At 46.4% G+C, this 26,205-nt stretch overlaps 1 protein-coding gene across 1 annotated transcript in view; it reads right to left on the bottom strand.

Annotated features, from left to right (window-relative positions):
• Positions 1-562: 562 nt before the first annotated feature.
• CTDSPL (CTD small phosphatase like) overlaps positions 563-26,205 on the bottom strand; it is a 154,490-nt gene continuing 128,847 nt past the window's right edge. The window contains 5 exon segments of the mRNA XM_007517063.3: positions 563-4,374; positions 10,175-10,360; positions 15,066-15,158; positions 19,623-19,679; positions 22,433-22,534. Coding sequence (XP_007517125.2) covers positions 4,249-4,374; positions 10,175-10,360; positions 15,066-15,158; positions 19,623-19,679; positions 22,433-22,534 — 564 coding nt within the window. The 3' untranslated portion in view covers positions 563-4,248.

Here is a 26,205-nt window from a genome sequence, read left to right as displayed (position 1 = left end):
CCCAGCTATGGCCAAATGGCTGCCCCCACCCCCAACCACCAGAGGGGTCTTCCCTGACCGTTCTGCTACAGCAATGCTCTTCCTCAGTCACCTCAGCCACCTTGGCCACGGGCTGCTTGCTTCTTCCCATCTCAGTGCCTTCAGCCGGCAACTTTCACCTGGAGCTGGTGGGCCCCTGCGTCCCCAGCTGACGCTGTCAGTCACCTCAAAGGTCAAAACTCTCAGGGTCCCTGGCTCCATCTCCACAGACAGACACAGTGCCGGAGGCTCACCATCCTCCCACAAGAACCCCCAGCCCTACCAGCAGGCTTCCAAACATAACATATGAGAACCAAATGCCTGGTGCTATAAGAGCCAGGTGTTGTATGTGGTGCTTGTGACTGGCTGAGGTGCTGTGAATATGTGGGGAGCAAACACCCATCATGGGAGCACGTGGCTGTATGGTTGGAGAATAAGAAGGCCAGAGGTGCTGTCGGAGGAATGGGGGGGGGGGAGAAAGAGAGAGCAGAGAACAAAGTGAGAGAGAGTCACTGCTGCCAGAGAAGGAGTCCATTCACAAGAGTGAAGTTTCACGTGTTTATTTTTGGCAGGAAGGAAATCACTGCAAACCTCTTTGACCAACAACGCTCGCCCCTGGAAACGTGCAGATTTTTCTCACATAGTATTTCCCAAGCAGTGCTGGGCTGTTTCTCACATTCAAAGGTTCAACGGAAATCTTTTTGACTATCGAGACACCAGCATCTCCACTACATGGGGAAGGGTGTGTGTGTGTTTGTGTGTGTGTGTGTGTGTGTGTGTGCGCGCGCGCGCACACATTGGGGGTGGATGTTAGTTTGCAGAGAAGCTCCCTGGAGAATGGAACAGGAACAAGATATCATCTGATTTACAGTAAAATAGGAGCAGAGGCAGCCAGACATTTTTGCACAGGTAACTGCAAACACTTCAAGCCACCCATTCTCCTCAGACCCTGGCATGCCAACTGTCCATCACAGCACCTTTAGAAAGCAGAGGCACAAACGTCATGAGTGTTTGACCATAGGGCTGTGTGGTTTTTATTAGACAGCCATCTGTAAAAATACAGGGTGGTCAAATGTTGCCAGGCAACAGACTTCAGATTTCTTCTGTATACCCAAAGTTCAGACACTGTCAACCACGACAAGTCAGTGTCAGTAGGACACCTGTGTCTCTTCCTCAAAACTGCACCTTGTCAAAGGAGCTTCTCCACCAACCATCAGCCGTGACAGGTGGTGTTCCTTTTCAGTGTACAAACGCTTTGTTCACAAACAGCTAATGGGTGAAATCACAGACCAACACGTACGGTGCCAGAGCAATGGAAGACAGAATAGCAGAGTAGTAATAACATCAGGTGCGTGTGGGTGCACCTCTACCCAAGGGGTGGCCAGAGATATCCTAGCATGCAGGGGTCAGGGTTCATGAACCCCAACATTCTGTTTCAATCCTTATCCAGGAGACTGCATTTTAACCTGGTACAGAAAGGACCATGAAAATTCAGGAGGTCAGACGTCTCTTTTTGGCTAAAAAGTTGAGGGGTATTTTGGTAATATGCGGAAAGGTATGGCACAGAGAGATAGTTAACACGTTTCCTTAGGTTTAAAGCCCACGGTGTAATAATAGGTAATAATTAAAAGCAATACCCGTATTGACCTTAAAAAAAGAAAAAAAAAGAAACCCCCAAGTGTTCGTCTCATTTCTTGGCCTTAAGATTAGAATTCTATTGCTTAATTTACATGTAGACGGTTAAAAAAATAGACATAGACATTGGCATTTTGATTAGGTACATAACACAGAATTGAGGCTTAAAACAAAACAAAAAAATTGAAATTTTGGAGTGTGGCTAGATAAGGTGCACAGACCTCTCAGAGGGTCTGCTGGCCCTCCCATGACATTCTGTGTCTGTGGTGGCAGGAACTGGAACTCAACCCCTCACCCCCACCAACAGCTCCACACTGTATCAGTGCAAGGGTGCTCACGGTCTAAGGAACAACTAGATGAACTGTCTGGCTCAAGCCTACCAAGTGCCTTCACCTTTCAGAAGAGGGTTACAATTTTTAGATCTAGCCCCCCTCCCCGAAATATTCTAGAATTCCAATACTCTTTGCCCCCTATTCCAGAGATTATAATGCCAACAAAGAAGGGGGTGAAGCTGAGGAGTGAAGGCTCTCACTAGGCCTGTGTGGATTTAACACATCGGCAGACACTTGACTGTAACATTCAATACATTTAAGGCAGCAGGTTCGTTAAATGACTGGTCTTCCAAATCAGGGTTGATGGCGTGTGTGCATCTGCGGGTAGAGCTGTTAGGATTGGTGGCAACGCCCGCCAAGGGACTGCTTCTATGTCCACTGGCATGTGAATTACTGGGTTCCAAACACTTAGCATGTCAGGAGACCTGGTTCCTTTGAAGATTTTCCTCTCTCCCAAATGCCTGGCCATCAGACCAAAGTGCTGTTGGGAGGTCATGATGGGCAGCTGGCTTCATTATTTTGTGAGTCAGAGCAAAGAAATGAAATTTGACATTGACAACCCCCCCTCCAATTTCCAGTCTTTTGTAGTGCCCGTCACTCCTAACAGAACTCTGCCAGAGGCCCAATCCACAGAGGATTAAGGCAATGGTGCCAACATGAAAGGGTTCTTTTAAATTATTATTAAAAGCAATACTTTATCGTCTATCTTGTTGCCCGACAAGGAACATGGCACTGCTTAAAACATCTCACTGGGCAAGGCTGCACAGGGAGCCCTAGCTTGGACAGCAGAGAGAGGGAGTCCTCACTCTCCCTGGCTAGGAGAAATGAAGTTCCACACCTAGACAGAAACAGGCTGTGCTTCAAAAGAGAAGAGCAAGAGATGGACTTGGGTCACATCGGTGTGGTGGCTGGTTGAGGCCAGAGGTTCTCAAGAGAGGATAGTCAACTGATCACAGGATCTGATGGTGACTGCAGTTCCAGATTCACGCCTCATTGGTGTGCTGTGCCGGCCCCTTTGCCTTTATCCCCATAGGGATTCCCATGGCTGGCGCCAGGGAAGGGATATAGCTGGAGTGGTCTGGAGTCGGGCAGGACGCCTGTGTTTCTGACCTTGTCCAGGTGTGCAGCTTAGCAGTGAGCAGATTCTGAGCATAGGCACAGTGGCAAAGAACAGTGTAACAGCCGCTGGTCAATTCCATTTGGTGGCAGCACAGTAGCAGCAAAGAGATTCCCAAACATGTGTATCCAACTTTTGGAAAGATTTAAAATTCGATAAAATAAACAAAAGTCTCATATATATACATAGATAGATAGATAGATATCTACCTATCTATATATCCTGAAGGGCTTTAGGGTTTCTTGTAACTGCTCTAACCCAAAACAACAACAACAACAATAACACAAAAACACACAGAAGTATGGCAGTCGTGTGAAAGCAGAAGTGACCTGGTGCCACCTTTCAAAGGGGGGGGGAATGTAGCCTCCAGACAAATTTGTCACCTGTCAGAAATAATAGGGTGAAAGAATCTATTGTCTCCTCAAGGGTTGAGCTATACAATTGCAGATACATTCCAAACTGGATGTGAAGAGAATGGAGACACCTACAGCCAGAAAACCCCTGCCCCTGCTGTTTGCCACAGGCCATCAGGGCAGCCATACTTGTTAGGAGGCAGACTCCTAAGATTCACTCCCACCCCTCACCCCCCCCCCCCCCCCGCAGATTTTAGAAAAACGGTCATATTTATCTTCTTAGAGCTTAATCTAAGACAATACAAGACTAGAAGATGTCTGGAAATAGGTTGCGTAGAAAAATTAACTCTCAGCTTAAAATAACATTCAAAAAGGCACTTCATCCTGTAGGAAAGAGATTCTGAATTGGGTCAGCTGCTCTGAGCTGGGACAAAATGGGATAGGTTGTCTACTTGGAGGGGAGGACAGCTGAAGGAAGTCCGGGAGATATCAAGCTTTTTGTTAACCCCACCCCCTACATTTTTTTTTTTCTTTTTTTGGTATGTTTTAAGAAAAGTGAATCCAGTAAAATGCATGTCCCTTGTGAAAATCGTTAAAAGAGTTCTTTTTCTTTTTCTGTAAAATAGTTGTTTCTGTTCTTAAAAAAAATGAAACAGGCAGGTATGGCCACATTCACCCTATGGCCTAGAGCACAAAATGTCCTCACTTCCGGCTTCCGGAAAGCAGAGGCTAGGTGGGTCTCCAAGGTCGTAAGTCCCAGCGTGCGCAGGCGAGAGGCGGGCAGGGGCCGGGGCTACCTATTGCAGAGTCTGTGCAGCATGCTGTACACGTCGTCTTCCCGGCTCAGGCCCTCAAAGAAGGGGATGAGGTCCAGCAGTTCCGTGTCGGCCATGTCATCAAACCAGGATTGCACAGGCACCTGGAAGACAGTGCATCAGGGGCTGGCAGAACCGTCCCCAAGATTGGGGGCTGCTCCTACCCTGCCTGCACACTCAAGAGGACACCATCTTCTTTGTCTTGATCAGTACTGTCATTATGTTGGAAGGCTAAGAGCAATCCAAAGCTAGCTGGGGTTTGGGCTCTGGAAAACAAAGCTACCCAGTTTTGAATATATTTGCCCGTTTTGTTTTGCTGCAGAAAAGGGGCCACACAGTGTAGAAACTATGAGAGCTAGCCTTTCTGCCTGTCAATTAAGAAACAAACCTCTTTCTACTGCATCAAAGCAGCTTCTGGCAGCTCAGAGCATCTGAGCCAGGCGTACACACCTGCCAAGTAGACAGTACTTAGGGAACCATGTGTAAGGGCACAGAGGGCTTCCACTAGGGGGTCACCATGCCATCCTTCACTTCATGGCACACACCAGGGAGACTGGGAGTTTTATCCAATACTAAGCCACTTAAGTTAAAAAGTGGAGCATGGTATTTCAGGACATTATGAATTTATGGGAACAACAGAGTTCCCCCTTAGTTTTAGACAGAGGAGTAGGGAGGGGAAGAGATGGTAATGGGTGGTGAGCAAGGGACACAGAGACACTTAAAAATAAATTTAGGGAAGCCGAAAATGTTTTAAGTGTAATTATTTTGATCCTCTCTCCCCTACCAAAGTTAAAGGTAATTTAGAAACAAGGTAAGAATAAAAAAAGAGAAGAGAACAGTGGGGAAGAACAGACACAGGGTAGAAAGAAGACTCTTGAGTTAACTCCGTTGCTAGCTTTGACACTGGGATAATGTAAGTGCATTACATAATTAAAATAAAATTATGTAAGAAGAAGAGCAACAGGGCTTAAGAGTACAAGGCTTTCATGCCTGAGGCCCTGAAGGTCTTAGGTTCAATTCCTGGCACTGCCATAATGTCAGAGCTGAGCAGTACTATCTGAACTCTCCTTCCCTTACAAAGTTAAAAAAAATAAAAAAGAAGGGGGGGGCCCTCAGGCAGTGGTGCACCTAGTTAAGCACTCATATTACAGTGTGCAAGGACCCAGGCTGAAGCTCTTGGTCCCCACCTGCAGGGGGAAAGCTTCAGGAGTGGTGAAGCAGGGCAACTGATGTCTCTCTCCCTCTATCTCCCCCTCCCCTCTCAATTTCTCTCTGTCTCTATCCAATAATAAATAAATAAAAAGATTAAAACATATATTTTTTAAAAAGTAAATACACTATAGTATTTAAGCAAACAAACAAAAAAATAGAAATGAACCTGAATTTGGTGACATACCCAGACAAAATACATTTTCTCATGTGATTCTAAAACAGTATTGTATGTACATTTCTCAAAGGAAAAAAAAAAACCCAATATGAATTCAATTGTTTTATCATTAGTAATAATGTTAGTACTACTATTTAAAAACTATTAAACACATACTATAGAATAATTCAAAGGTGGTAATGATATCTTGGGGAGTCAAGAATTTTTTTTTAACCAGAGCACTGCTCAGCTCTGGCTTATGGTGGAGCAGGGGATTGAACCTGGAACTTCAGAACCTCAGGCATGAGAGACTCTTTGCATAACCATTATGCAAGCTATCTATCTACCTCAGCCCAGGAGTTAATAATTTCAGTATAGGGAGTCGGGCAGTAGCACAGCGTGTTAAGCGCGCAAAGTGCAAGGACCAGCGTGAGGATCCCGGTTTGAGCCCCCGGCTCCCCACCTGCAGGGGAGTCGCTTCACAGGTGGTGAAGCAGGTCTGCAGGTGTCTATCTTTCTCTCCCCCTCTCTGTCTTCCCCTCCTCTCTCCATTTCTCTCTGTCCTATCTAACAACGCCAGCAGCAACAACAATAATAACCACAACAATAAAACAAGGGCAACAAAAGGGAGTAAGTAAATAAATATTTAAAAAAAGAATTTCAGTATACAAGGAGATACAAAGACATTGAAATTGTTATCTCAATGATGAACTGGAAAATCTCTATGAATTTGTGATTTAATTTTGTTCTAAAATATGTATATTTTAGGCTTGTCTAGTAAAAAGTCTACAAGTAAAAGACAACCTAGTAGCAATAAGAACCTACTTAAATTGTAGACACTAAATGCTATGTTCATTAATAGGAACCAGAGTCCACAGAAAAATGGCTGCTTCTAAGGCTGAAGCCAGAAATGGACAATATACACAGGAAGAAACTACCACAAACTATTCTGTGAAGGGATGGATGGATAGACACTGGTCAAAGGTGAACATTGGGGTACATGGAAGAATAATAAACAGATTAAAGTGTAACAATAAAAGCTCCATGAACTTAGGATAGTACTTGAGAATTCACTGGTTACTTTTGGAGACTGTCACAATTCCTCATTATGCTGAAAACTGTTGAATTAAGAAAAAAGAGAGAAGGCTTTGCCCTGCTTTCTCTATTCAAACTATATTTCAAGGTAATCGAGTGGTTGATGAGGGAATAAATGAAGAGTGACAGTGTGTAAAAATCACCATTTTGCAGTTCCTAATGAGACAGAGGATATTGGTAATGATTGTCAACGACTGTTCCTTTTTTTTTTTTTCTTCCAGGGTTATTGCTGGGGCTCGGTGCCTGCACTATGAATCTACTGCTCCTGGAAGCTTTTTTTTTTTGATAGGACAGAGAAAAATTGAGAGGTGAGGGGAAGATAGAGAGGGAGAGAGAAAGATAGACACCTGCAGACCTGCTTCACCACTTATGAAGTGACCCCCCCCCCCGCAGGTGGGGAGCCAGGAGCTCGAACAAGGATCCTTGCGTGGGTCCTTGTGCTTTGTACTATGTGCATTTAACATGGTTGGTGCACCACCACCCTGCCCCCTACTGCTCAATTTTTTAGGTGAGAAGTTGATAGGGAATTTCATAATGAATGGATCTGGCTGACAATATCTGAATCTGAAGTCAACTAAAAACCTTTAAAGTTGTACGACCTGGCATTATGTATCCTTTGATGTTCTACCATAGGAAGTACACACAACCACCTATGGGGTGTGTGTGTGTGTCTCAGTGTGTCTGGGGTATATACATGTGTCATTCTACTTCTCCTAGGCAGATTATTGCATTTCCAAGAAAGATAAAGATAGAAGAGAAGGAAGAGGAGTGAGGAGGAGAAGAAGAGGGAGGGAGGGAGGGAGGGTGAGAAAGAAGGAGCAAGAGACACCAACCAGAGCTTTCCCTCGTGCCACAGCACTCCTGTGTGGGGCTGGGTTTGAACCTGAGCCATTCACACAGAGGTACAGACCTAGCCAGGAAAGCTATCTCTTGGCTCCTATGACATATTCCTGGGGGGGAGGGGGAAGACAGGCTGAACCTGAACATAATCAAGTAGAAATGATCTCTAAAGAAATTAGGTTATGAAAACATTACACATCACTATGAGGTTGTGACTAGACACATCAAGAATGTAGCAAATTTCTTTAAGATAAATAAGAAGGATTTCTTCAACAAATAAGTGGCATGAAAGAAAGAGGAAGAAGCAGAAGTATTAAGATTATGAAGAACTAGGGAGTCAGGTGGTAGCACAGTGGCGCACGTGGTGCCAAGCGCAGGGACCGGCATAAGGATCCCGGTTCGAGCCCCCAGCTTCCCACCTGCAGGGGAGTCGCTTCACAAGTGGTGAAGCAGGTTTGCAGGTGTCTGTCTTTCTCTCCCCCTCTCTGTCTTCCCCTCCTCTCTCCATTTCTCTCTGTCCTATCCAACAAAAATGACATCAATAACAACAATAATAATAACTACAACAATAAAACAACAAGGGCAACAAAAGGGAAAATAAATAAATAATTAAAAAAAAGATTATGAAGAACTGAGAGGTCAGGGTGGTGTATCTGATTGAGTGCACATGTTACTATGCAAACAGACCTGGGTTCAAGCCTCCAGTCCCCACCTGCAGAGGCGAGGGGTGGGGGAAACTTGGTGAGAGGTAAAAGCAGGTCTGCAGTCTCTTTTTTCTCTGCTTTTCTATCTCCCTCTTCCCTCTCAATTTCTCTGTCTTTATCCAATAAATTATACATATATATGTATACATACGTACATACATACGTACATACATACATGTATGAATTGAGAGACATATTAACCAAAGCAACGCCCGGATCACATTCCTATTCTGCATCAAACAATCCAGACAGCAGAGCACAGGATTTGCAGGCTTCCAGTTCACTCCCTGGCATCACTTATACAGAAGTGATGGCTAGCTCCTCTCATTCTTTCATGGGAAACTTTCTTTATATCTCATATAAAATACATAAAATGGCGGGTTAAGCGCAGGTGGCGCAAAGTGCAAGGACTGCCGTAACAATCCCAGTTTGAGCCCCACCTGCTGCGGGGGTCACTTCACAGGTGGTGAAACAGGTCTGCAGGTGTCTATCTTCCTCTCCCCCTCTGTTTTCCCTCCTCTCTACATTTCTCTCTGTCCTATCCAACAACATCGATAATAACAAAAATAATTACTACAACAACAATAAATAAAACAAGGGCAACAAAAGAGAAAATAAATAAATATAATAAATAAATAAAATACATAAAATGAATTTAAAAAAAAAAACCAAACATATAAAGGTCTTCAGATGAGAAGGAAAATTCAACCAGTAGAGATATTAGAGGATATTAAACACTATTAAGTTCTATTATATCTGATAATGGAATTGTGATCACAGTGAGGAATCTGTATCTGTCTGCGACATGTTACAAAATGCATTATAGTGAATTTAGTTAACTCCTCCACATGGGTGTATTTAAATATAATAACATTTGAATGTCTATTTAAATAGTGGTGACATGCTAATTGAATCCAGTTGTATTCATCTTTGCTATATGTGGAGCAGCAGAGTTCTGGACTCATGAAAGGATCTTGGGTTAGGCTCCTGCTCTGTCTGAGAAGCCGGAGTTTGGGAGGAAGCCTCCTTCCCAACACAGGCTGCCTGAGCTGAGGGTCTTGTTGGCGTCCCTTTGCCGTGAGGTCTGCAGTTTCTGTAGGCTGAGCCCCTTTCTCTCTTGCTCTGAGTTCCTGCTCTGCCCACTATGAACAAGCACAGAGAGTGGTGACGGTTCAGCGTGCGAGAGAGTAAAGCCTGAGAGCCCAATGGGGGAGATTCTATTGAGTGTTCTAGGCAACCTTTTTCTTTTGTGCCCCTTGGGTTATCGCTGGAGTTTGGTGCCTGCACAACTCCACCGCCCATAGCAGCCATTTCTTTTTTTTTTTTTTTTTTTTTCCTTAGAGGGAGACACAGAGAGGAGAGACACCACAGCACCATTCCACCACTCGTGAACGCCTCCTGTCCCACACGGGCTTGAACATGGCAACTGTGCGCTCGATTGGGTGAGCCACCAGCCAGCCCTCTTACTCATTCTTTTAAGGAACTAACTCTAGGCCTTCTGGGTCTACAAGGGGTCATGAAATCTTGGGCGGCTGCCACATCTAGGAGGCCAATGACAGATTTTTTTTCCCCCCATAGCATTATTAAAAAACACAAAGAAGAAGGAGGCTCATGGGGGATTCACCCCTCCCCAAGCTTTCCACACACTGCCCTGGATTCCATGTGTGGAATCCTCCAGCAGTCCTGGGAACTCGCTCTCCCAAAAATCCCCATTTGACAAATGGAGCAACTGAGGTTCCAGAGGTTTGAAAATTTGGCCAGTGTCAAACAGCTGGGGCTGGGTTTTCACCATGGAAATGGGTAAGAGACCTTGCACGGGTACCTGAAGGTACCAAGGTGGTGCCTGCCTGGTCACGTGGCTCAGAGGGTCCTGCATGCTTTTTCTTTGGGGATACTTACTGCATTCTCAGGATGGAAGATATACGAGGCAGGAGAATTGTCCACGATGATCACTTTGCTCAGCTCCCGTCCAAGACGACTCAGGTCCTTCACGTAGTTCCCGCGATGGAAAACGCAGGATTCTCTGAAGAGCCGGGCCCGGAATACACCCCAGCGGTCTAGCAGGTCAGCCACAGGGTCTGCATACTGGAAAGTGGGTGTGGACGTGAATGAAGACGTGTGCTTGGAAGAGTCTAGAACCCCTGAGCTATTGCGAATGACAGCCACACCACTTTCTTAAAAAGGAATTTAGATTGTGGGAGATGGTTTGCGATGACCCTGGCTACTATTTTCCTCTCCATGTATATAAGATACTCTGGATTCTCCCACTTCTCATATCCAAATCCACCAGAAATTCCTATCTGTCTCATCTCCAAAACTACGTTCCATCTACCTACTCCTTTATCTCACCATTGCCCTTAGCGGAGCCTCTGCACTTACCCTTCCATCCGGGCTGGCTGTATAAGTCTCCTATCTCTTGGGCCTCTTTTCCAGCTCATTCACCTCACAGCTATCACAGTGGCCGCTGGGAAAGGCCTGTCAGACTGTGTCACTCCCCTGCTTAGAACTGCCCGCCCACTACACAGCCCACAAGCTCCTCACTGCCATGTCCCAGGTGGCTACAGCTGACTTGCGCACCCTCTGTCCTGCCCCACATCACTGGCTCCACTGTCCCCAACACCTTGCAAAGTGCTCACTTTGCAGCAGTTTCATCAGAGAATAAATGAGATGACTAAAGAATCTGGCTTGAATGGCATGAAGCCACACTGCCCCTTAGAGGCCCTCTGGGGAACTGGACCAGACTTTTGACAGTCCTGATTGTCAGGGATGCTGCCCATTACCCACTCTGTTACTCAGTCCTTTTGTCCATTTACTTGAAGCCTTGGGAATTTCTTTTCCATCAGGTTTATTTCTGAGGCTCACATTGGCACTACAAATCCACTACTCTGGTAGTCATTTTTTCTTTTTTTAATTTTGTTTGGCAAAATAGACAGAAATTGAGAGGGGAAGGGGAGACAGAGGGACAGAGAGACAATAGCCCCCTGCAGACCTGCTTTACCACTCATGAAACTCACCCCCCCACAGGTGGGGAGTGGGGACTTGACCTGAGGCAACTGTACATGGTAACATGTGTGCTTAGTCAGTCTTGGGATTTTTATTTATTTACTTGCCTCCAGGGTTATTGCTGGGGCTCAGTGCCTGCATTACAAATCCACTGCTCCTAGAGGCCATTTTTCCATTTTTGTTGCCTTTGTTGTTATTGTTGTTGGATAAGACAGAGAGAAACTGAGAGAGGAGGGGGAGACAGTGAGGGAGAGAGAAAGATACCTGCAGACCCTTTCACCACTTGTGAAGTGACCCCACTGCAGGGGGGGAGTCGGGGACTCAAACCAGGATCCCTACATTGGTCCTTGCACTTCACGCCATGTGCGCTTAACCTGCTGCGCCAATGCCTAGTCCCCCAGTCTTGGGATTTTTATGGGAAGGATTTGGAGCTCAGTTCACTGTTAGAGCTCATGCTGTTTGGTTTCCTCTCATGGCCTGAAGAGTTTTTCCCCAGACTAGGCTGGACTGGAGAGAGAAAGAGGTCTCTGAGGCAAAATCTTTATATATTAGATGAGGGCCAGATGGAATTGCTGGGACTGGAGGCAATTCCAAGCCTGATGATGCTAGGTCAGCACCAAGGCCGAGGTGAAGGTCACAGCCAAATGCCACTGAGGACTCAGGGACTCTACCAGAGAGGTAGTAGAAAGCACCCAAGGCTGGTCATGATGGTAAGGCCAGCGGAAGAACAAGAAGACCTTGGGTGCAGGGTGAACGCTGCAGGATCCAGGGACCCAGGGGACAAGCAGTGGCTCTTCTTCCACAGGAAAGCTCTCTCCTCCTCAGAGACCTCCAGGGGACAGGAGAGCCTGGGAGCAGGTAGCTCTCTGCCTGCCAGGATGACCAACTGCCCCACAGGCTGACTTTAGATGGAAAAAAAACAACTGCTTGGCTGGGGGTATGGATCACCCATATCCAGAGGAGAAGCAATTACAGAAGTCAGAACTCCCATCTTCTGCACCCCGAAAATATTTTATACATACTCCCAGTGGGGGAGAAATGATAGGGGGAAGAGATGACCAGAGGGCTCTGAACTCCAACTCTATCAGTAACTGTAGAGAGAGGAGGAAAGAGGGAGGGGGGCATTTGGATGTAATAATAGGTGTATATGTGACTTAGAAAGGAAGAGAAGATGGAAACTTTAAAAAAGCAGTAAATATATATACAAATAGACAGTTATTGAGATAATAGTTGACCCATATCTGCAACCTTGGGAGAACTTCTGTAGCTTACAACGGAGGGATTAAGGATCCAGAACTGTGGTGGTAGGAATAGTGTGGAGTTGTACCCCTGTTATCTTGTAATTTTGATATTGAATAATAAATCACTAAAATAAATGAATGCCTTCCTCCTAATTAAACCTTGTGGAAGTCAGACCTATCTTCCCAGGGAGTGTGAGTGTGAGCTCCAGGGAATGGAAATGCCATGAGGGAAGAGACTTTCTCTTGTCTCTGCTGCTTCCCCAGTGCCTAATCCAGTGCTAGATACACAGAAAATGCTAAGTAAGTGTTTGCTGGGGATGGGAGGATGAAGGAAGGAAGGAAGGGAGGATGGATGAATGGATCACAGATGAGGAAGCAGCTATGAAGGGCTCCTGCAGGTCCCTGGGTGGCGCTGAGCACCCAGAGCCAAGAACTGGGCAGGGGCCATCTGTCCACAGAACCCGTACAATAGGGAGTAGCGAGGTTGTCACACTGAACTTGGGTGCTAATTTGATCGAGTCAGGCTGGCACAACAGCGAGAAAGCGTTGGAGGGACAGATGGAGGGGCAGGTGGGAGCAGTCCAGGAAGAGAGATCAAACAAGGATGCTGAAGTGAGTGCTGGGGACAATGCCAGGGAAGAGTGTTTTCAATTTTGCAAATGAACAAACAGCTCTCCGTCACCACCACTGGTGCCATCTTCCTGCTTGTTATTTCTTTGGTGATCACTTCGGGTTCCTTCAGCATCACAGTGCACTGTCAGAAGAGCCATTTCCACTGCAGACACAATTAGTCTTGGTACCATTCCTTCTCAAGCAACAGGACCCACTGGAAAAGGTTGTGTTTCTCCCGCAGGCTTGTTCTCTTTATAGAACGTGAAAGTCAGGCCTGGGCTTTGGATTCTCTCCCAGCAGACTCATGTTCCAAGGCCTAGTGACGAGCCTGGTTGTGCTGATGGGCCTCTCACCTTGCCATGCTAGGGAGACAGGCTGAACCAGGAAAGCAGTATGTCTGGGGGCCTGGAGGCAGGGTCCTCCCTTAGCATGAAAAGGGAGTCGTGGACACTGGGAAGCGAGAACAGGTCTGGAGAGGCAGAGAGCTAATCCAGGCCCCTCAAGGATCATCTCTGGGTGACTAGGCATCCCTTAGGTGCCATGGAGATGCCGCTGATGCCAGCAGTGAAGGGGCAGTGCTGCTCTCACCAGAGTTCTCCTCTGAGAACGGGGCCTGCCCTGCCTGCCTGGTGACAGCATAGACACTTCAACACAGCAGTGACAGGACGGACGAGGCCATGGGAGAGGCTCTATGACCCTACTAGTCTCCACTGGACTTTTCCTTCCTTCCTTTCTTCCTTGGTTTCTTTTTAATCAGAACACTGCTCAGCTCTGGCTTACGGCGGTGCCTTGGACTGAACCTGGGGACCTTGGAGCCTCAGGCATGAAGGTCATTTTGCATAATCATTTTGCAATCTCCCAGCCCTCTCTGTACCACTGGGAGGGGGCAAAGAAACCCTTATGGCCGGAGCCACTAAAGATGCAGGTCCAGACAGTCACGCCAAGTTAGAGGACTGGAATGAGGGGGTTACTTTGTCATCACAGTAGCACTTCCCAAGTGACAGGGCCCAGCACCACACACAGAAAACAGGGGCCGGGTGGTGGCGAACTGGGTTGAGCACATGCATTACTAGGTGCAAGGATATGGTCTGAGCCCTCACTTCCCACCTGCAGGGGAATGCCTGAAGCAGATCTGCAGGGGTCTCTCCCTCTCTATCTACCCCTTCCTTCTCAATTTCTCTCAGTCTTATCTAAGGAAAAACGATAGAAGGGGAGGAAAAATGGCTGCTGGAATGATGGATTTTAGTGCTGCCACCAAGCCCCAGTAATGACCCTGGCGGCAGCAAAAAAAAAAAAAAAAAAAAAAAAAAAGAAAACAGCAAGTGCTCTATGCACTCTTGCTTTCTATGAGTCAGGAATGTTCTCTGCAAGCACTGTTTCATTTGCTCTACTTGCCATCCCGCTGCAAGGTAGATGGAAACCCCCCGCCCCCTCAATTATATAGAGATGTTGAGGCTACACAAGTGAAGCGACTCTCCTGCCTGTGATGACAGGTAGGGCTGGTGGTCGTCAGAACCCTCGTGAAGCTCAGTCCCTGACACCTGTCTCTTCCTCAAATCTGTGTAAGCCAAACCCAAGGGCCCAGAGGCCTGGGATGCAGGCACACGGCTGCCTGTCAACAGATGAGATGCAGATGGCCTTTCTCTATTCCGACAGACACCTCTGTGATTTCCTGGCCTGTGGACAACCAGCTTCTGGCAGCCCTGTGCAGCAAATCCAGGGAGTATTTGTTCTAAGTGTGCCCCATCACCATAGCAACCCAGAAGCCTTGCAGGCTGGTGCTTCGCACATGGCCCGCATCCATCCCATCTGGGGTGGGAACCTGTCACCATAGAAACAGCTCCCCCCCCTTAACAAACTGTGGCTTGACAGGTCGGACGGAGGGTTGGAGGGCCTGGGAGGAGCTGGGGCACTGGGCCGCGAGCTTGGCTCACCTTGGCCAAGCTGGCAGTGAAGAGCACACACTCAAAGAGCTGCCCCATCCTCTGAAGGAACTCGTCCACATGTGGCCGCTTTAGCACGTACACCTGCAAAGCACAGAGCGGCAAGCTGGTCAGTCACAGCAGTTGCTGGGGAAGCCTACGGCTCCAGCACCCACTGCAGGAAGGATTCTATGCAAGTTCCTGCCTCTGGCCCCTGCCTAGGTGGGGCGTGGAGACCCAGATGTGGGGGGTGTGTGAAATAGCCAGGTGTGACATTTGAGGCCAGCTACATTCCTCAGATGAGGCTCCAGCTCTGACTCTGGCTCAGACGGCCCCACCCAAGGGAGAAGGAGAAGACCTCGGGAGCTTTTGGGACCAGTGCGTAGAAGGGGTGAGCTGTGCTTGTGCAAAATGACTCATTTGTCTCACCTGTGTTTCTCCGTGCTCGCTCTGGGGCAGGCCCTGTGTTGGCTTTGCCATAGTCTGAGTGTTACTAGTCTCAGGTGCATGCCTGAGCCTTTGCCTGGCACATCTGGAACTGCTCCAGCTGCTGCCACCTAGGAAGGCCTGGGTGAAGTCCTGGCCAGCAAAGCTGCACGAAGCGCCTTACTTGCTAGCTGGGGAACCAGTCTCCGAGACCCCACAAAGCCTATTCTGCTTGGCCTCCTTACAGAAACCAATTTTCAGGGAAAGAAGTCCCAGAGTCCAGCCACAGGATGGTGGTAAGTGGAGGAGTCTTGACAGAGGAGTCAGGGAGGAGCCTTTCCTAGCTCCAGTGGCTTGACTAGGGAGCCTGCACACACCCGAGGACAGAGGGAGATGAGAGAGAAAGCAGAGCTGGGGAGAGAAGGCAGAGAAGGTGGGAGGAGGGAAGAACTCATTAAAACTTGAATAAATTCCATTTGAAATTAGCCACTTCCCTAAAATAAACCTGACTTGTTAAAATTCAACTCAATCCCTCTTCACAGAGCGCTGGCTCTATGCACATCCTGGAGCAGTTAACCAAGCCCAACAAAACACAGGCCTTGCCCTTGAAGAGCTCACAGTCTAGGGCAGACAGACACACAAATCTAGAAAAACAGACCTGCCTAATAAAATGGCGATTAGAAGAAGGGGTTAAGGACAATTCACTTCCCGATCCAGGGGAGGGAAATGACAGAGGGAAACAGTTTAGCTGAACCTTTGGGGAGTGAGCAGGAGTCCACAGGGGGTAAGGATGGGAAGTGAACCTCCAGGCAGAGGAAACAGCACAGGCAGGGCAAGTGGTGCCCACATACTTGGGTATCAAAGACTGACCATAGTCTGTGTGCCCGGTGCCAAACGGGATGGGGGAGAAGCAGAGGGGTGAGTAGCAAATGGGGAGAAGGGAGCACTGGACACCCCGTAAGAGGCTGAGCAGAGGGAAGCCAGAGGGGCACGTGCAGGGTACACTTCTTTTTAATTTTTTCTTCAGATACAGAAAGGCAGAGGGGGAGGTAGGGAGAGGCCACAGCACTAAAACTTCCTTCAACGCCAGGCTCAAATCTGGGTTGCACACACGGCAAAGCAGCACACTACCCAAGTGAGCTATTTCATTGGCCTGGAGGATGTGCTTCTGGCAGAGAAGTTCTAGCACATGGAGGGTAACATATAACCAAGTGAAAAGAGTGGAGTTTGCAAGGGTCTGTGGCTAAGGGGGTGGTGAGGGGCCAGAGGAGCAAGGTCACCTGGGTTGGGGACCCTGAGATATGGGAGGTGAGGGGCTGAGTTGAGGGACTGAGGCTTCAGTAGTTCTAGGCCCCCACTTTGCCCCCATGACTCCTTTTGTGCCTACAGTACCCAGTCTCCCTGGAAGACACGGCATGGGAAGCTCTGCTCCATGCAAAAGGGTGGAGATGGGTTTGGGAACTCTGGTGTTGAGAGGAGGGTCTCTCTGGGCCTGGATGCCGGCGTCCAGGCCCGCGTCCCCATGCAAGTAACCAAGAATAGGCCCATAGGGACCTGCACAGCCTATCCTGGATTACTTGAACGAGGCCACGGCCTTCGCCAGGGCCTTGGTCCTCCTCTTGGCGCCAGTGGATTCATTCCCTCAGGAGAGACTCTCTGACCCCAGTGCTGTGGCCTGGGGCTTCTGTAGACAAGTCTGGAAGGGTTTAGGGCTGCTCTTTTGTTGGCCAGGTGGTCGGGCAGTGGCACACCTGGTTAGACTCGCACATCACCAAATGCAAGGACCCAGGTTGGAGCCCCCGCTCCTTCATGAGGAGCGAAGCAGGTCTGCTGTATGTCTGTCTCTCTCCCTCCCCTCTCAGTTTCTCGGTCCTAGCACTGGCACCAAGCCCCAGTGATAACGCTGGTGACAAAAGCAAACAAACAAAAAACAACAACAAAAAACAAAGTTGCACACCTGGTTAAGTGCACGTAGTACCAAGCACAAGGACAGGCTCAAGGATCCTGGTTCAAGCCCTTGGCTCCCCCATCTGCAGGGGGGTAGCTTCTCTCCCTCTCTCTGTCTTCCTCTCCCTCTCAATTTCTCTCTGTTCAACAACAGCAGCAGCAACAACAATAACAGCAACAACAACAACAATGGAAAAAAGATGGCCTCCAGGAGCAGTGGATTTGCAGTGCAGGCATGGAGCCCCAGTGATAACCCTGGAGGCAAAACAAAATAAAACAAAACAAAACAAAAGGCCAGGAGGGTCATGCTCATGGGCACATAGCACAAAGGCTACTTGACTTCTCTACTAGTTTCTCTACTGCCACACCAATGGGCAGCTTCCCCTTTGCCTCATTACTTTGTTGTACAAGCCAAGGTAATAAATGCAGACGCTTTAACTGCTTCCCAGATGCTGAGTTACTGCGGTTTATGCCCTGCAAATGTTAAATGACCAGCGTCTGCCTCTTATGCTCCCTGATGGCTTTTGAAAGCATGAAGTGTGCAGACTCTGGGGACAGAGTCTTCTCTTCCAGGGACATCTTCCTGGCAGGACCTCCTTGAGAGCAGGTGAGAAAGAAAGTGCCAGGGACGGAAGGACCTGAGTATCAGGGAAGCTCTGAGAGTCTACCTTCAAGGGTCAAACCATTAAAAAAAAAGTGAAAAGACATTTTTTTTTTCCTGGTTCAAGCACCCAAAGACAATTTCCTTCTTGGAATATAAACACATCAGGCAAGGGGCCAGGTGGTGGCACACCTGGTTAAGCGCACATGTTACAATGCATAAGAACCCAAGTTCAAGCCCCCCCATCCCCACCTGCAGGGGGAAGCTTCACAAGTGGGGAAGTAGTGCTGCAGGTGTCTCTCTCTCTCTCTCTCTCTCTCCCTCTCTACCCCTTCCTCTCAATTTCTCTGTCTGTATCCAATAAATAAAGAGAATAAAAAGAAAAAAAGAAAAAACAAAACAAAACAAAAAAGCTACCACACACACACACAAAAACACACATCAGGCAAGACATTTTCTTTAAGACCCTGGGGTTGACAAAGGTGGCAGTGAGATTCTCTGTGGAGAACCTGACAAAAGTTGCCCATTCTTCAACTTCTGAGGCTAGTTTTACAGAATGCCTGAACCTCTGGGGGGTGTATTCCCAGAACTATACATTCCCAAAAGGTATTCCCAGTGAAGCATCATACAGATAAGGGACTTAAAAAAGTCAGATCTATTCTAGATGACTAGGGCATCTGTCATAATCAAAACTGCTTGTTGATCTGAAAACTCAAAACCTTCTCCTTTTCTCTTTTGCATTGGATTTTTTTTTTTCTTTCTTCCTAACAATTTATTGGAAGAGGCAATGCAGGAATGACAAGATCAGCCTGGAGAGGCTGGCACTGAATACGGACCCCTCTTCCCGAGGATCTACCACACTGTGGCATTTTCCTGTTGCCTGCTAGGAGAGGAACTGAGACGCAGTTACCTGAGGAAGTTAATTAGACCCTCAAGATAAGTCAGTGGGGGACACAGGACTTCTCAAAGTCAAATCAAAGAGTTGTTTGAACTGCCACCACATCTAAACCACATCTAATACTTCCAAATACATCACAGCTTTCCTTATAAACTTAGAGTAAAACTCATTTGGGGGCCAGGCGGTGGTGTACCTGGTTAAGTGCTCACATCACAGTGTGCAAGGCCTCAGGGTTCAAGCCCCTGGTTCCCACCTTCAGGGGGAAAGCTTCACAAGTGGTGAAGCAGAATTGCAGGTGTCTCTCTGTCTCTTTCCCTCTCTCTCTCTTTTTCCTTTCTCAATTTCTCTGTCTCTATCCAATAATATAAATAAATAAACAAAACTCATCTGTGTGGGGAAAAAAGGGGAGAAAACCATTGTGTGTGTGTGTGTGTGTGTGTGTGTGTGTGTGTGTGTGTTTGTATCCAAGTCTATAACTGAAATGAGAGTTTAGAATCAAAATAGTAGGAAATGTAATTACTAAAAAAAATTAATTGAAATAAGTCAGAGCAAGTCTTTTCTTTTTTTCTTTTCACTGCTCAGTTCTGACTTATGGTGGTGCTATACAAGGACTGAACCTGAGACCTCAGGCATGAGAATCTTTCATAACAACCACTATGCAATTTCCTTGCCTTCAGAGCTAGTTCTGATTCCTTACCTGATGTATAGTTCCATCGATTTCAACCGGAACAATAAAATCAGCATTACTAATAGGCTATGGAGAAAAGAAACTGTAATTAATATGTCCGAAAGAACAAAATGGAATGGAAATTTTGGCCAGAGGGGGTGAAGAAAAGGGTTGCCTGAATCAATGTTTTTATTATTGAGGGAAAAACAACAACAACAACAATGGTTCAGGAGAACGATGTGAAAAAATACTTTGGTTCCTTAAAATAGGCACAAGGAGAAAAGCACATTATTTCCTGTTCAGAATATTGTTACATCTTCAGAGTCTTGGTCTAAAGACTCCATCCCCTGTCTGATCTCAATGATGGGGAACTACTGCAGACAATGCTACATGGGGCGAAACAGTTTGTACTTGGGCTCACAAGTGCAGCCTCTGACAAGCTGCTGGGCAGTGCCCAATCTACCCATGGTGAGTGAAGTCAAGGATGCCTGCCAGCACCCAGGGAAAACTCTGCCATCTGGCTTTATTTTCCCAAATGGTTATTGATTAAATAACCAAAAGCTTCAGATTCTAGTCTACTTATTCCTGTGACTGGAAGGATGAGTTCAGTATTTTATAATGTCACACCGAAGATACAGAATGATACTAAGAATCAAAAGACTGGTCCAAGGTCCGTTCTCTACCACAGAGATCAGATCATAGTCTGGAGCAGTAAAAGCAAAACCATTCTCCAGTTCCCATCACCTCTCAAGAGGGCTTAAAGGAGGCCATGCAAAAGCCAGAGTGATCAACCTGGGGCCAGGAGCCTGTGTGCCGCATGTCACTGTAAACTTTCAAAGAGTTTCACATGGTGAAAAGTGCAAGGACTGGAGTGAGGATCCTGGTTTGAGCCCCCAACCCCCACCTGCAGGGGGTCGCTTCACAAGTGATGAAGCAGGTCTGCAGGTGTCTGTCTTTCTCTCCTCCTCTCTGTCTTCCCCATCCTCTCTCCATTTCTCTCTGTCCTATCCAACAACAATGACAACAATAATAATAACCACAACAACGTTAAACAACAAAGGCAACAAAAGGAAAAAAAAACTGGCCTCCGGGAGCAGTGGATTCGTGGTACAGACACTGAGCCCCAGCAATAACCCTGGAGGCAAAACAAAACAAAACAAAACAAAACAAAAACCAAACAATCAAAAAAAATTTTCAAGGAGTACATAGTTTTCAAACCTTCAGGGAGCTTATAGTTTTTGGATACTCAAGGGCTTCGATGTGCCTAGAAATAAAAAATTATATAGTAGTGGATATTTCTGCAGCTTTAGAAGAGATCATCGTTGTAGCAGTGTCCTCTGAGCAGGCCCTGGAAACACCATGAACTGCCAATGTCCTGCCTCAGAGCCAGGAAGCCTCAGCAGCCTGCAGCCAGTGCTGTCCACACCCCAAGAGCTGTCTGGGAGGAAGCTGATGACGGCCTGTGTCTCCTTTTCTAAAGGGCTTTCCTCCAGACAGACAATGAAGAAGCACTACGGGAGATGTGGGGAAAGAAAGGCTTCCAGTGCTGTTCAGAGTTGAACTTGAACTTAAGGCTGCCGTAGCCCCAGGACCAATTCTGGCAGAGACTTCAATGTGATGGGGAATGAAGTGAAGCCCAGTGTCCAATGACCAGACCTCTCACTGCAAGAGCTCCATGTGGTCCCTCTTCCATTCTCCTAAAGGACTTAAAGACAAACACCTGGCCTTGTCCTGTCAAGAAAGGTCTCTGTTCAATGAGTGGGTACAAGGAAGGATGTTTCTCACAGTAAGATCTTCTGGCAGGTTTGATGGTCCTTCCACTTCCCGTGGTATCATTAAAGAATAGCTTAGGATCATGTGAGACAAGTGTCCTATCATGGGTGTAGCCTTATACGTCTCTTAGACAAGCCAGGAGTCCCAGGCTGTGGATAAAGAGAGGAATGTGGCCTCACAGAGTGATCTCCTACCACCAGAAATAACCAAAGGAAATGAGGACCAGGACCTTAGACACCCACTGCTTTTTCCAACACACCAATCCTCTATTTCCAAACCTTGACATCATGTGCTTCTTTTCAATAATTTATTCCATTCCCTAAAGTGGAACAAAAATGATGACCTCATCCCTGATGGTGTAGTCGCAGCTGTTCGTGCATAAGAGAGGCCTGTTGGCAGTTTATAATTTTTTGCTGCTACTTTCATGAAGAGGAGGAGTGAGGATGGTGAAGGCAGGCTCCACTCCCCGTCACGGCAGCACTGAGCCTCCCAGGAGGGGAGTGAGACAGGGAGGTAAGCATCTAGCTGCAAAGCTTAGAAAAAGCCCCATAACTTCATCCTATCAGGAGGATGGTCAAAATAAAAAGTTGAATCTGTTCAGATCCGAGCTCTGGAGTCTTTAGCCTTGGATTCCTTTCAAAACCTGCTCTGGGCAAACTTCCAGGATTCGGAGCTTGCCTGACAGTTTTCAGTGGTGTTTCCTCCCCTGCGCTCGCTGGCAGTACAAGATAAAGCACTGGGTACCTGGACAAGGGCACAGGGATGTCCTGGGGTTGGGGGCGGCGCACCTCTGTCACCTGCCACCTCAGAGTCCTTCAGCGGTTGGACTGTGGGCAAACTCAAACCTCTCAGTGATACCAGAAACCTAGTTTTTTTTTCTCCTCAAAGTAATTATGTTAATGTACAACTACTTAATGTTCACTTGAGTTAATAAACAGCTATTATTGCATTTTCTTTATGAACAGTGGAGTTATAAACCACAAGCTTCCATACTTTTTGTTTTTTCTTTAAACCTTTTCCATGACAATCATGACCAACCACACGTTATTATTTTTATGTGGATTTACCTTAAATGAACTGTGCACCAATGTTTCATCGAGATCAATGACCACACATTTCTTTCCATAGTCAAGCACCGTCACCTCTGGAAGGAGGAATTTAGCTGGTGGCTAAAGGAGGGAAAAAAAATCAGTATCATTATCTCTATGTAAGAAGCAAGCCAATTCCATTATGAGCATACTATACTTTGTCGGTGAGGAGATACATGAAACAAAGCCAAGCACATCATGGAATTTTATTAAGAACAATAAGAATAAGTAGTTTGCAGGGGGCCAGGTAGTGGTGCACTGGGCTAAGCACACACAGTAGCTCAGGGACTGGCATAAGGATCCCAGCTCCCCACCTGCAGGGGTGTAGATTCACAAGCAGTGGAGGAGGTCTTCAGGTGTGTGTCTATTTCTCTCTCTCCCTTTCTATCTTCCCCATCTCATTCAGTTTCTCTCTGCTCTATACAACAAAAACAAAGGGAAAAAATGTCCATCAGGAGCACTGAATTTGTAGTGCTGGCATCAAGCCCCAGTGATAACCCTGGAGGGACAAAAAAAAAAAAAAAGAATAGGCAGTTCACAACTGAAGTTTTGCCTCTCCCACCCTAAACACCCCTCCCCCCCCATTAACTGAAGGGCTACTATAAAAGATTAGACTTCAGAGTCAGGCCAACCTAGGTTGAATATCAACTCTGCCACTTTGTTGGCTGATAACTGAGAAAATAATAAATATCTTCCACTTGGCACTGACATGATGGTGACTGTTAGTACCAGACTGGACCACACAAAGCTGAAAGTTTAGTTATAGTTACTCCATGCAGGCCCATTTCTTGGCTTCATATTTTGTCTAACATTCTTTTTTTTTTTAAATTTTTTGTATTGCCACCTGGTGCTTAGTGCTGGCACTACAAATCCTGGCAGATTCTTTCTATTTTGTTTGATAGGACACAGAGAAATTGAGAGGGAGAGGGGGCGACAGACAGGGAGAGAGAAAGATAGATACCTACAGATCTGCTTCACCACTCAGGAAGCGTCCTCCCTGCAACGGCTCAAACCCAGGTCATTAAGCATGGTAATGTGTGTGCTCAACCGGGTACACCACTGCCTGGCCCCCTTGTCTAAAATTCACTGGAGCACATAATTATATTTCAGAGTTATGGTTTTGTCACGTGTGTCTGAAATTTTGAAAAACTTGGAAAAGATCTATGAGCTCATCAAAAAAAAAAAAAAAAAGCAAACAGAGTGAGTCCCAAAAGAGGAAAGAAAACTGGTCCAGATACTAGACCTGCCTTGCCTGCCCCACTGTGGCGTAGTGGTGAGTGAATGTGGTACTTTTATGGCATGAATTCTCAGCGGGAGTTATAGTTTAATCCACATACTGTGCAAAACAAACAAACAAGAAAACCACTTATTTATCTCTGTAATAGTTGACTCCAATCTTGTGATAAAGAGGTCATGCTAGATATCTTCAGTTAACCTTATTCTTCATTTACAGAATTTATTATTTTTTTGAGACATGCCTCAATTCTAGAAATGATTACAAGTATTTTTGTTTACTTTGGGGCATGCTCAGTGTCCAAGGTTAACTAGCTAATTTTCTGTCCTGGAAGGTCAGGCTCTGTTTAATATTTGATGCAAAACAAAACATGAGGAAATAGTTGTCCCTGGACATTATATAATGCTCAGGGAATCAGCCAACCAAGAGAACCTGATAATAATTAACATCTATACACTCAGTGAGAGGGCATTAATTATGCCAAGCATCTACGGAGAGAGCAGAGGAGATACATCCAGAGGAAACATGGTGATGTTACGGGATTTGAACACCCAATCTCTCAAGAAGACAGATGAGCTAGGCAGAAAATTAATAAAGAAATGAATAAGATAATTAAACAAATAAATGGGTAGGCTGAAACTACTAGACACCATTGGAGCTCTGTATCCCAAGAAAGTGCAATACACATTCTTCCTGAGACCACATGGAACATTCTTAAGGACAGGCCGTATGCTAGGCCACAAAGACAGCATCACTAAATACAGGAGCACTGAAATCAAGCATCTTGTGTCCAACAACAGATGAGTGGCTGAGTAAGTTGTGGTCTATATACACAGTGAAGTACTACTCCACTATTAAAAATGGGAGATTGACCTTCTTCACCTTATCTTGGATGGAGCTTGAAGCAATCATGTGAAGTGAGATCAGCCCAAAAGAGAAGGATGAATGTGGGAAGATCCCAGTCACAGACAGTACATACCCAGTACAGATGATGAAGAGAAATGAGTTGGTGTGCAAATGCTCATCATGGAGAGATAAGACTGGACCCATGAATCAATGACTGAGCTGTAAACCATTACTCTTCTAATAAAATTATTTGGTAAAAAAAGAAAATATCGGCCCATGATCACTAAAGAATCAACAATTTATTGATACTTTATCAAATTAAACAAGAAAAAAAAAAACAAGAGACATTCCCTTTTAGATGTCTAGTTCCTTTTGCTCCCTGTCCCAACCGGTTTTCTTTCTTTGTTTATTTCAAGAGCACTGCTCTGCTCTGACTCTGTGGACTCAACCCAGGGCATTTGCAGCTTCAGGCCTGAAGTCTTTTTGCAAAACATTGTGATGTCTTCCCAGCCCTTTATTTTATATTATTTATTCCTTTTTAAATTGAAGTTTTCTTTTTTCCTTTTTCTGCCTCCAGGGTTATTGCTGGCGCTCGGTGCCTGCGCTACAAATCCACTGCTCCTGGAGGCTATTTTTTCCCCATTTTGTTACCCTTGTTGTTATTGTTGCCATTGCCACTGTTGTTGGATAGGACAGAGAGAAATTGAGAGAGGAGAGGTAGACAGAGAGGTAGAGAAAGATAGACAGATAGACACCAACAAACCTGCTTTACCACCTGCAAAGCGACCCTCTGCAGTTGGGGAGTCAGGGGCTGGAACTGAGATCCTTATGCTGGTCCTGGTGCTTTGGGCCATGTGCACTTAACCAGCTGCGCTACTGCCTGCCCCCCCCCCCCCCCCCAGCCCTTTATTTTTGTTTTAATTGAGTGTTACTCTAGGATCTGGAGCTCCTTTGGATTTTAACGTGGCACAACAGTGATGCAATTCCAGTGGTCAACGGGTCAGGTAAACTTGCAAATGCAATATCCACATCAGCAGGGAGAAACCACCTATGCTGACCAGCATGAAATTTATGTAGGGCTGTGAACATTTCTAACTCTAGAGGGGGCTCCGACATTATCCAGATGGGGAGGGGGTGGGGGAGCCTTTATAACCCCCCAACTCTCTTGGTTCTAAGGAAAGCTCACCAGACAGTTTTCTCTAACCCTGGGCTACTGGGGATAGATGTACCTCAGACATGGGGCATGATGGGATCTGAGAGCCTGAAAAGTTCACTGCTCTTCATTATAAATCAGCAAGTAAGCAAGTTACTAAGATAATTAAAATAACTTGCAAGAAGTTTTGTTAACAAAAAGTGTTCCAGAGGCTGGTTGGTGGCGCACCTGGTTGAGTGAAAGGACCCGGGTTCGAGTCCCCAGTCCCCACCTTCGGGGGGAAGCTTCCTGAGTGGTGAGCCGGGCTGCAGGTGCCTCTCTCTCCCTCCCTCCCTCCCTCCCTCCCTCTCTCTCTCTCCCCCCACCCTTTTGATTTCTGGCTGTCTCTAGCCAATAAATAAAGACAATTTAAAAAATTAAAAAAACACAGAGTTCCAGAGAACACAAGGATGATTAACTCAGGAGCAAACTAAAATAAGAGAGGATTTGAGATATTCTGGCTTCTTTGGGCCATAGCAG

This window comes from Erinaceus europaeus, chromosome 21, assembly GCF_950295315.1.
Source record: "Erinaceus europaeus chromosome 21, mEriEur2.1, whole genome shotgun sequence".
In the NCBI taxonomy this organism is placed as follows: Eukaryota; Metazoa; Chordata; class Mammalia; order Eulipotyphla; family Erinaceidae; genus Erinaceus; species Erinaceus europaeus.
Note: the sequence above shows the minus strand (reverse complement) of the source record. Positions and strands in the feature narration are given on the sequence as shown.